Source organism: Crinia signifera, chromosome 9, assembly GCF_055691185.1.
Source record: "Crinia signifera chromosome 9, ASM5569118v1, whole genome shotgun sequence".
Taxonomy (NCBI): Eukaryota; Metazoa; Chordata; class Amphibia; order Anura; family Myobatrachidae; genus Crinia; species Crinia signifera.
The window spans coordinates 128,503,676-128,515,982 of NC_139225.1; the positions used below are offsets into that span (position 1 = coordinate 128,503,676).

The window sequence follows — 12,307 nt, forward strand, 5'->3', positions numbered from 1 at the left end:
AAGGAGAGTATACTGACACACCCTGGGACCAGGGTGATGATTTTGAAGAGACCTCTGCTGCTGGTATAGAGGATCTTATTGTGGCTGTAAAACAGGCGTTAAAACTGTCTGTTGAGGATAAGACCCCTGTTAAGGGTGTTTTTAAGCGACAGCGAAAGGAGGCTGTTACTTTTCCCTCAGATGAGGGGTTACAGGAACTATTGGAAGGGGCTTGGAAAACCCCAGATAAGAGGCTACAGATGCCTAAAAGATTCCTTAGTCTGTACCCCATGCCGGAGTCTCATTCTGAACTCTGGGAAAAGGTGCCTGTTGTGGATGCTTCTGTGGCACGCTTATCAAAAGCTACGGTATTACCTGTACAGGGTGGTGCAGCTTTTAAAGATGCTGTGGATAAAAAGCTAGAGGGAAACCTCAAGGCTATTTTTGAAGGGGTGGGGTTTACCCTGCGTCCCCTTATTGCTTCAGCCTGGGTCTCTAAGGCCATTATAGAGTGGGCTGGTGAGCTATGCACCATGCTGCAGGCTGACCACGGTGCTTTGCTGGTAGCAGAAAAGATTAAGGCCGCTGCAGAATATGCGGTGGAAGCAGAGGAGGAAGCTCTTAAAATGGCTACCAGAGTATCCACAGTCTCCATAAATGCCAGGAGGGTACTCTGGCTTAAGGCCTGGGAAGCGGACAATGAGTCCAAAAAGGCCTTAGAAATGTTAGCTTTCAAGGGAAAGTTACTTTTTGGTTCTGAGCTTGAGGAGATTATAAAACAAGCCACAGGCGGCAAGAGTACGTTTCTGCCGGCCTCCTCAACAAAGCAGTCATCCAGATTTGCTGCTTTTAGGCCGTCCTTTCGGCCCTCCCCTAGAGGTGGTGCGTCCTTTCGGGGACAATCGTTCAGGGGAAAGTTCCAGAACTCCAGGGGCAAATCCCAAAGGTCCAAGTTTGGCTCTTTCAATAAGAAGCCTGCCTCTAAAGGAGAGGAAAAACCCTCCGCATGACTGCCAGGGGATCAGCCCGGCAGGGATAAAGGTGGGGGGGCGTCTTACACACTTCAGAGACGCTTGGGCTTCTCTAGACCAGGATACCTGGGTCTTAGAGATTATTACCCAGGGTTACAAAATCCCTTTCAGAGGGCGGCCTCCAAAGAGGTTCATCCCCACACCCATACCAAAGCAGGCGCTCCTGCGCACAGCTCTTATGAGAGCGGCTCATTCCCTTTTGGAAAAAGGGGTGGTAGTCCCGGTTCCCAGGGCAGAGTGGAAGAAAGGATTTTACTCCACGCTGTTCCTGGTGCCCAAACCAGACGGGTCTTTCAGACCAATACTAAATTTGAAGTCCTTAAATGTTCACCTTTGGGTAGACCATTTCAGAATGGAGTCTTTGAGAACTGTACTCCTGAGTCTGGACCAGGGAGAATTTCTGGCGTCCATGGATGTCCAGGACGCATATCTGCACGTTCCCATTCACCCGGAACATCAGATGCTGTTGAGATTTGCCATAGGAGACCTGCATTTACAGTTCCGGGCGTTACCATTTGGCCTAGCAACCGCGCCAAGGGTATTTACAAAAATAATGTCTGTGATGGCGGCAGTGCTGAGGCTCAGGGGAATCACAGTAATACCCTATTTGGACGATCTCCTGTTCAAAGCAGAATCAGCAACACTGCTTCAAAGTCATTTAAAAGAGGCCATCAGTTTTTTGCAGGCTCACGGCTGGATTTTAAACTTACAAAAATCTCAGTTGGTACCATCACAGAGGATCCAGTTCTTGGGAGTCATACTGGATACCCATCTCCATCGGGTATTCCTCCCGGAGATAAAGGCCAGGGACCTGGTCAATCTAGTTCAGGAGATCCTCAGTGCTCCGAGCTTGTCAGTATGGAGGTGCCTCAAACTCCTGGGGAAAATGGTGGCGTCATTCGAAACGCTTCAATTTGCCAGGTTCCACTCTCGAGTATTCCAATGGAACATTTTGTCAGCCTGGTCAGGAAACACTTTGACCATGAAGACGGAGTTGATAGTGCTGTCCGCAGACACTCGGGACTCCTTGAAATGGTGGACAGAGGTAGATTCCCTTCAGTGGGGTCGGTCATTACAGACCTGGGACTGGTTGATAGTAACTACCGATGCCAGTCTCAGGGGCTGGGGGGCAGTAGCCCTGGATCTCAGGCTGCAGGGCCTGTGGACGGCAGAGGAATCAGCGTTGCCAATAAACATCTTGGAGCCGAGAGCTGTCTGGAAAGTGATTTCCTTGGCGGGAGACAGGTTAAGGAACTCCACCTTGAGGATTCAGACCGACAATGCCACAGCTGTGGCGTATCTGAATCACCAGGGAGGTACACGCAGCAGATTGGCCATGTGGGAGGTGTCCAGAATCTTTCTATGGGCGGAACAGAATGTTCCTGCAGTATCGGCTATATTCATTCCAGGAGTGGAGAATATAGAAGCAGACTTCCTGAGCAGGGAGGAGCTCAAGGAAGGAGAATGGAGCCTACACCCTCAGGTGTTTCACCAGATCACTGCAATGTGGGGAACTCCGGATTTGGACCTAATGGCATCCAGGTTCAACCATCAGGTGCCCAGGTTCTATGCCAGAACGAGAGATCCGCTAGCAGAGGCAGTGGATGCCATGACTACCCATTGGCAGGGAGATCTTCTTTATGCATTCCCTCCTATTCCGATGTTAGCAAGACTGTTAAAGAGGGTACAGGACCAGAAGGTCCCGGTGATCCTTGTGGCCCCAGATTGGCCAAGGAGGTCTTGGTATTCGAGGCTTCAGAGGTTATCAGTGGATTCATGGCGTCTACCTCTGAGACCAGACCTGTTAAGACAAGGCCCATTCAATCATCTGGATTCCGATCGATTGATTTTGACGGCTTGGTTATTGAAACCGCCATTTTGAAAAAGAAAGGATTTTCTGACGCAGTAGTGCAGACTATGATAAAAGCCAGAAAGGCTGTTTCTTCTGCAAATTATTATAGAGTCTGGAAGACTTATATTAGATGGTGTGAGAGGCAAAGAGCTCACACATCTCACTTCAAATTATCAAAAATGTTGGATTTTTTACAAGATGGATTTTCTTCGGGCCTAAGTCTTCAGTCGTTGAAGGTGCAGATTTCGGCCTTGTCCATCTATTTTCAAAAAAGAATTGCCATTTTACCGGAGATTCAAACTTTTTTACAAGGGGTATCCAAACTGAAACCCCCTTACAAGCAACCAGTAGCACCTTGGGACCTGTCACTGGTTTTGGATTGCCTTCAGAAGGCACCTTTTGAGCCTTTGAGGTCGGCTGACTTTAAGTTTCTCACGTGGAAGTTAGTGTTTTTGTTAGCAGTAGCATCTGCTAAGAGGGTGTCTGAGTTGGGAGCCTTGTCATGCAAATCTCCCTTCTTAATCTTTCACGATGACAGGGCTGTTCTGAGAACAGTGCCGCAATTTTTACCGAAGGTAGTCTCTGCCTTCCATTTAAATCAGGAGATAGTTCTACCTGTGTTTCAACCCCCAGAGGGTTCCAAGAAAAGGGACAAGTTGAAGACTTTGGATGTTGTGCGTGCCTTACGCATATATGTGGACAGAGTGAAGAGTGTTAGAAAGACTGACACTTTATTGGTATTGTATGACGTACATAAAATTGGTTGGCCTGCATCTAAGCAGACCATTGCTAGGTGGTTGCGATCTGTGATAGCTTTTGCATACACCAAAGTGGGTAGGCCTGTACCGGCCAGAATTAATGCGCATACCACCAGGTCAGTTGCTACCTCTTGGGCGGTCCGACATGGGGCCACAGCGGAGCAGGTTTGCAGAGCTGCCACTTGGTCATCTGTTCACACATTTGCCAAATTCTATAGATTCCATGAGTTCGCGTCGGAGGACGCATCATTCGGGCGAGCAGTGCTGAGAGCTGCAGACCTGAGCGTACCCTCCCAAAGGACCGGCTCTGGAACGTCCCAGTGTTGAGCTGTGTCACCAGGACCATTGAAAGAGAAAAAGGGATTTTTGTAAGAACTTACCGTTCGAATCCCTTTCTCTGATATGGTCCTGGTGACACAGCGATCCCTCCCTTACGCTCAGTAAGTATGCCAGAATTTCATGATGTTCATGTTAAAATGGTTAAAAGTTAACAGTTTCTGTTATAAAATGTGCATATAATATGTGCAGGCGTTTGTACTGAGTTAATGTATTCCAGTGGCTTTGAAAGTTGAACTGAAGAGTCCAGGGATGCAGTAGGGGAGGAGCCTACCCTCTAAAGCTTTAGGATAGGTGCCTGGCTCCTTCGGACCCTCCTACATCCCAGTGTTGAGCTGTGTCACCAGGACCATATCAGAGAAAGGGATTCGAACGGTAAGTTCTTACAAAAATCCCTTTATAGCAGGCATGTCCAAACTGTGGTCCTCCCAGATGTTGTAAAACTACAAATCCAAGCATGCCTTGCCATAGTTTTTAGAATTCCCTAATACCAAAACTGTGGCAAGGCATGCTGGGACTTTAGTAGTTTCACAACAGCCGGAGGGCCATAGTTTATACATGTCTGATCTAAAGGCACCAACCATGACCCTTATCAGGGCTGCCATTAGAAACTGTGGGGCCCGGGATGGCCCATATAGACAGGCCACCCCCCTGCCACTCTTCCAGGGGGCTTCTGTGTGGCGGGCTACAGACGAACTGCGGGCCCACGCGGTGAGGGAGTATGGCGGCCGCTGACCAGAGGGTAGGGGCCAGGGGCTGTGAAGTGAAGAGGCAGTGGGTTGCTGCAGGGATAGAGCGGCACGGGCCAGGCCCGACCCCTCTATCAGGGCAGCCGGGCCCAGGTCCCCATAGCACCCCCTTGATGGCGTCGCTGCCCCTTATAACCCCGTTCCTCATCTGATTCTCTTTTCATGCTACATCTTCATTGTGGTGCTGTAAGTGTCTACAAGGTAGCACAAATTAGTTATTTTTCCTTTTTCAATCATTGTCATGGTGACAAAACACAGAACTGTTTTTCTGTCATTGCCCTGAGTGTAATGCATAGGATAATGATAAAGGCTACACAGAGTGCAGAAAAGTCAATGTGAAATTCCCGTTTCAGTGAGTTTATCTGCACGCAGCGGTCAGCCACGATTGGTCTTCAGGGGTCCATTCTGTCCCCTATTCTTCTGCATGTGCTGTAAGCAGAAGCTGCTGCTATGTCATAGGTCACAAAGCCGCTTTGCAAACGAACATCTAGGCTTTATAGGCAATCATTCCTAATGTCTACCAGTGGTTCCCAAACACTCTTGAATCACGGCGCTCTAAAGCATCAGTTTTTTGTTATAAATTCAGGAGACGCAAGTGGGCAGTGCCAGGGTGGAGCCATGCTAATGGTTCATTAGGCCGTGTCCTTTTCATGGAAATTGGTGTGATTGCCAAGTATTTGCATATGGCCATGGGTAAAATGATACAATTGGCATCTGCGTGGCCCACAGTTATACTGTATTAATTTCCCCTTTCTGCAAACTTCGCTAGGAAGCGGGCACAATTATTATCCGTTAAGTTATATGGCACCACAAGGGATCCTGATTCCAGAGTACATAAATGAATAAGCAAAACATGAAACAGTGACTTACAGTTGAATACAATAGAGGGCAAGCACAGGGTATATAACCATAGCTGCATCAGCAGATGGCACTGGGAGAAGTATCCGCAGAAAACCGCAGGATTTGGTGACATCGAAGATGGTTGAACTCTGAGATGGAAAAGCACATGAGGGGGAAGAGGGCCCTGCTCGTGAGAGCTTACATTCCAAAGGGAAGCGGGGTGTCTTTCACAGGATCTAGGAGAGTATGCAAATATACCTTTGGGAAATTGTTTCTTATATTATGTAATGTGTGCTAATTTGTCATCCTTTTGTTTTGTGGTTGGTTCTTCTGTTTGTCCACATTCTATGAATGGCCGCCTACAGCACTGAGCACACAATTGTTCCTCATCCAACATCCAGTTGCACCCCTGCACGTGTGTGGTAGCACCCAGCTTGGAAACCACTGAATATATATTTCCATGGAAAATGTTTTACTGACCGTTCTGGGTACTTGTCCACTATGGTTCTGGTGTAGAATGCTCATATACGGGCTTTAAATGTGGAGTTGAAAGTGCTTGTGTGACAGTGTTTTTTGGAGATGTTCTGATCTGAAAATATGTCACTTTGGTGCAGATTCAGATGAGCTTCTGAAAACGGTTCTGTGTAGCGGGCACAGCAAATGTTTGTAAACTTTTATACCGTAATTCCTTTTCATGCAAGGCCTTATAAGAGTGGGGCAGTGTGCCTTTGGCACAATGTTACTCTCTATCAGGATGCGGGATGAATGAAATCATTATACAGTAAAACATTTTAGACACTGTTTATTCACTGATTACTATGGGATCAAAATCTTGTTTGTGTGGTATATGTGTTGTTGTTTTTGTAGCCACAATTAAATCATTGTCTCAAAGGAAATTCCTGGCGTGTCCCAAGACTACTTGCACACTGCGGTCAAAATTTCTGCATTTAGCATTCCTTTCCAAAGCAATTGCAGCGCTGGGAGGCAGTAACGCTGACCATTGCACCATCTGTGCACCCCCAGCTGTATCACTGTGGTGCTAACGGAATAACTCCCATAGAGTCCAAGTGGGCCGAATCCTATAGAGTTGATGGTGGTGAGCGCACCCTTTTACAATAGTACTGTCATAAGACACTGCTATCTGGATGACTAACCTGCAGCTTCTATGCAAGTTTCTACATTTTCTACATGATGTAATGGGTAAGTGATCTAAGCGCTTCATCTGTCATCTCGATCAGGTACAACTGTGACTTAAGGCTAAACTTACAGGAGCAAAGCGAAACCTGTTTTGTGTTTAGCATTATTGTGCCCCCCCCCCTTTTAATCTGCTCCCTTTTAAATCCAGTGCCTGAAACCAATTGCTAGTTTTTTTGTTGTCCTTTTCTGTTTTATTTTGGCTAATATTTCCATTGTTGTGGGCCCTTTGAAGACAGCAGTGCCACCTTACACTGGTCCACGTGCAACATTTATACATCTGTATGTGACCGTCTGAATCTGGGTATAAATGGCTCCACCGCTGCTGCTTTACCTCTGGCCCAGTTCTGTTGCGCTTAATCTTGCACTTTGTTCGCCTCTGGAATACTGCAGACCGTTTTCCTTGCGCCTGCAATGTGCATAAGACGCAATACAGTACGCTATGCTTCTCAGAGCACCTCAGTCCTGCTGGATGTCTCCCTCTGTATGACCACAGGACAACCAGTAAGTACAGCACAGCTGTATAGTTCTGTAGTGCATGTTAAATATTTATATCTTGCCTACTAATACAGAATTAGTGCTGAACATTCCCAGAAATGCAGGATAAAAGCGCACAATGTCAGTACTGTGGCAGATAGACAGATGTCTTTTGGTCATTTGTGCTGTGACATGGCGGGACAGGGTGATATAAACGCCTGGAAATTGGCCATTTCAAATGCATGTGTGATTTAAGGGGATGAAATCTTTCAGACGTATTTAAATATATTACCAGATGATGTCAGAAGTGGAAAATGTAATTACACTTCTCCACCTTACAAAGAGTCTGGCTTGTACCCTCCATCCCCTCCTTCTCCCGATGGGTCATATCATACTTTACCCCCTCTGTTCCAGGTTTGCCCAGTAATTTAAGCTTTCCACTATCAGGTGGCTCGATATATATTAGCCCCTTAGCAGTTGGTAGAGGAGCCTTCTCAAGGAGTATATAAAGGATTTAAGGTACAGGTATTAGTAAAGGGATCAGGTCCGCTTCCACCAGACACATGCAGTAGCACTGTTTTTTTTTTAATTTTCTAGACCAGGGGTCCTCAAACCATTTTGCTCTGGGACCCAGTCAGACAATAAAAAATAAAGACAGGACCCCAGCAAGTTACTGCAGAAGGCCATCACATCACACGTGTAGTCAGCAGACGCCACATACATGGCAGCATTGTGGAGGCACAAAATGATGGGAGGAGCCTGAAGTAACAGACAATTCAACTGATTTTTCAGACTCCTTGAATCACTGACTGAGATTAGAAAAGTCATCAGCCTGATGGTCAGCAACATGCCACAGTTTGAGAACCGCTGTTCTAGAGTACGGTGTATAATCCTGTGCGTAAGGTGTCAACAAAATACTATGTTGCTTAGTGGGGGGGGGGGGGGTATGCAGCTGGTGTATCGAGGAAAAGGGGGGGGGGGGGGGGGGGGGGGTGACTGATACCTGAGGTCACTTACCAAGAACACAGAATCCTCCTGTCTACAATTTAATTCTGGAAGTCCATAAGGTCTGGTAGCCTTTGTTTTTTTTGTCAGTCCTATTACACCAGACCAGACGCCTGCATGCATTGTAAGCTACCACTTTGTGTATTCTGTACAAATATGCATGCTACCAGTGCCACTTAAGTTAACTTCAAGCCAGTAGTCCTACAGCGTTAGTAAGCTTCTTTCTCATCAATAAGGGTTACGGATGTTCTGCCTCTGTGGATTGTGGGAAATGAGGGAACATTAATGACACTGCAATAATATATATATATATATATATATATATATATATATATATATATATATATATATATATATATATATATATATATATATATATATATATATATATATACTGTTGTATGTTCCTCTGTCTGATGACCATCCCTTTATTATCACAGGTCTGTGCAAGTTTATCCAAAGCCAAGGGGTCGGGAACAGAAAGTAGGAACCAGCATTTTTTTCAAAATGAAAACTAGGGAGCCATGGTAGAGGGGTGGGGAGGGGTTCTGTCCTCATTGGGAGAGATTACTCTCTGGCTTTTGCCTGCATGAAATAAGCCTGTGTTATGATTACACACATTAGTGTTCCTAGAAAAGCATTACGCACCAGGCCATTTTCTCCCTGGAGGCTTTACACCAGCTGCAACATAAATCTTATTAAACGGCCTTTATGAGAACGTAGCCCGCGCAGGTAGCAGTGCAAGGAAACCGCTACATTTTGGGAGGATATACCAGATTTTATAAAGCTGATGCACCAATATAGTGTTTTCAATACAAATGAGCTGCATTTAGCGTCTGCTGGAGGAAATCCATTGCTTTACATGAGGGATTTGATCCTTGCTGGAGGAATTTTGGGTGGGGGCATGCAAACTGTTGCTTTATGTCTCGGGGCCAACTCTGCGTCCCGAACTTACAGCAGCAGTAGCAAAGAAAGATATTTGGCTGGGGACAAATGATAGAAAATATTCATTAATTCATCACAAACTTTCATAATTAAAAAAAGAACATGTAAAAGGCTCTGTGATCATACAATGAGGAAATGTATGGAGAACAGGCCTGATGCCCCATAGGGATTTGGATAGTCCCCCCTTTTTTTTTTTTTTTGCATCGTCCAAAAACCTTTTTTTTTATGTGTCGTGATCACACCTTACATTACATTTACTGTAATCTGCATGTAGCCAAATGATCTTATTTGCTCGTTTAAACGTACTTTTAGGAATTGGCGTATCCACCTCCTTGGAAGTTGCGTTATTTATTATTATTTATTAACAGTTTCTTATATAGAGCGCACATATTCCGCAGTTGTTTCCTATTCTTTAGTGGAAATTCTGAAGAGATAACTGTCCCTGCGGGCTAAGAATGTAGAATATGTAGACCTGATGGGGCGCAGGAATGATACGGCAACAGCAGCTGAACATTGGCGTGACCTTCTTGCGAGTATGGAAGAGACATTATTACATGGCAGAAGAGAGAGCAGACCAGAGACTGCAACACTGTCCCCCTTTCTGCCGGGTGCCGGATGACTCTCAGACAGTTAGGCTTCTGATGATCATTATCCCAACTGTTAAATGCCTGACAGTCGGGATCCCCACTGATTGACACGGGCTATTCTTCCTTGTGGGGGTCCATGACCCCCATAGAGAGAGCTACTGAGCCCGAAGCGTTGCTCAGACATTTGGGATTCCAAAATGGGGGCATCATACCACACCCCTTTCTCCCTATTCATATATTTTTTTTATCACCCTGTTTGCACCCATTAAGGTCTGATTTTGGCGCACAAAGTGGCTAAACCTTACCAAACTAAAGCGCGCAATGAGAAAAGCCCAGTGTGCTCATGTGATCTCTCGTCATTACAGCTCAAACCCCCAGGCGTGGCTAACTGAAATGATGTTTGCGCGCCCGTCAGCAGAAACATTTGCACACGGGAACCGGGATGGGGCAGTAACATTTGAATCGGGCCTTCTATCTCTGCACTACATTTCTTCCATGATTGTGCCTTTATGAGGGGGATTCCCATTACTTATGTGCACTCTAAAATCAATGAAACTATGAGCCTTGAAGCTACTACCCCATGTCCCACATCTCCCCTTATCCTGACATGGTCCATGTTTTAACTGCTGTGTTTCTTTCTCTTGGTTTCTATATTTAATAATTGTTTTCTGTATGTTAACATAAAGTGTACACTTTTAATATCGCCCCTTATTTTCCGTAGTTGTTTGGTGTTATTTTGTTGATCCTAATTAGTGTTTTGTGTCTTGCAGATGTATCTGAGGTCTGGCTTCTTCCCTGACATACATTAGAGCCTTGTTTTGGCCCAATGTGCAAGTTCTACTCTGTAAAATTATGCCAACAAGGACCCAATAATGGTTCTGCGCTGTGGTTCAACAAAGAACTGTGATACCTTTTTGCTCTATGTGGATATTTATGTCTGTATTGGAGCATGACAAGCTACAGATCCTATCAAAATGATGGTGTGGACTCTGGTGGAACGTCCATGAGAGCAAATGATGTTGTCCGGGGAGTGGAATATTATCCACAGGGACTTTGGGGGCAAAACAGCATGCAACTTGCCGATGGATCGAGGTTCAGTGCAATCACCCCAGCAATGCCAAAAATGGGGGTCCGCGCCAGGATTGCTGACTGGCCTCCAAAAAAGGAGACTCCGAAAGAAACAATGACTTCCAGCCCATCCAGGGAAATGAAAGGGTCACAAGATTTCCACTTGCAAAGGAGCTTTGTAAATGGGCAACATTTTCAAAGCAATGGTGGTTCCCCAGGATTTAGGGGTTTTCACAGGTTGTCAAGGATGAGGTCGAAAGATGTAGAGTTCCAAGACGGTTGGCCGCGATCACCTGGCAGGATGTTTGTAACACTTAGAAATAGAAGCAACAGTGAGACCACGCTCAGCGAGTGTGATGTAGATGTAGCTCTGGAACCTAGAGGGTCAAAACTGAGCAATGGAATGCCGCTGTTTAGAGAATATGGTAGCACTTCGTCTATTAACGTGCAAGGTATTTCAGAACAGAGCTTATATGACATGCTGAAAGACTTTAAAAATGAAAAGCATGATAAAGGAAGTGAGTCTCCTGGCAGAGGAAGTGGTCTTCTTCACGAGGACTCCAGCGTCTCTTCTAATCTCCACTTGGCAGGAGGCTCCAGAACAGATCTCCGTAATGGACAGTTTCATAGAGATGATGGTACTCTAAAGGATAAGCAGCGAAAACAGACTAAGGGAGAGTCCAATGACTCCTCCATCTTTCGCAAATTGAGAAGCAACAAGAGTGAGAATGAGCCAGGGAAATCCTTCGTGGAGCAGGATGAAAGTCTTAGACCCTGGCTCTGCCCCAAATCTTTTGCCCATTTCGATGTGCAGAGCATGCTATTCGATCTCAATGAAGTTGCAGCCAACCGAAACTATGTTGCTCAAAGACGGAACACTACAACAGGCGCCTCTGCGGCATCGGCTGTTTCTTTAGCGGTGTCTAAAGCCTATGGTCTCGGCAGCATGGACCCTAGTTTTGCTAGCACAGAAGACCTGAACTTTAAGGAGAACCTGGAGCATGACTTGGGTGACAACAACAGTAATGATCTTCTTCTGAGTTGTCCACATTTCCGTAATGAGACCGGTGGGATGTCTGAACGTAATGTCAGTTTCTCTAAAGCGTCTGCTGGTTCTTCAAGTGGGAATGAAGGCGGTTTCTTGGAGCCATCTCTTTCTATGTACTGTACAAACGCCAGCATATCAGTCTTGGAAATTTCCAAGGAAATGCAGAAGACCCAGGGAAGGTTAAAACACTATAGCATTGAGCATGTGGATTTGGGAGCCCGGTATTATCAAGAGTACTTTCACGGTAAAGGTAATATTGTGTTATATTTATTTCCTTTTTTAATGATTCACCTTTAGCTATGGCTGTGTCTCTGGTGTAATTAGAAGGACACATTTCTGATCTTGGTCCTCAGTTATCCTGTATACAGAGATGTCATTAAATGCCACTGTGGTGGTTCAAAGGGTCAGTCTTATGCAGATTGAAACTTTCTATTGGCT

At 45.6% G+C, this 12,307-nt stretch overlaps 1 protein-coding gene across 6 annotated transcripts in view; it reads left to right on the forward strand.

Moving 5' to 3' along the window:
* SIPA1L3 (signal induced proliferation associated 1 like 3) overlaps nucleotides 1-12,307 on the forward strand; it is a 113,041-nt gene that overhangs the window by 59,877 nt on the left and 40,857 nt on the right. For all 6 annotated transcript variants that reach the window (XM_083159745.1, XM_083159744.1, XM_083159746.1 and 3 more), the window contains one exon: nucleotides 10,524-12,119. In XM_083159745.1, the coding sequence (XP_083015871.1) occupies nucleotides 10,703-12,119 (1,417 nt within the window). In that variant the 5' untranslated portion in view covers nucleotides 10,524-10,702. The remainder of the gene's footprint in view (nucleotides 1-10,523; nucleotides 12,120-12,307) is intronic.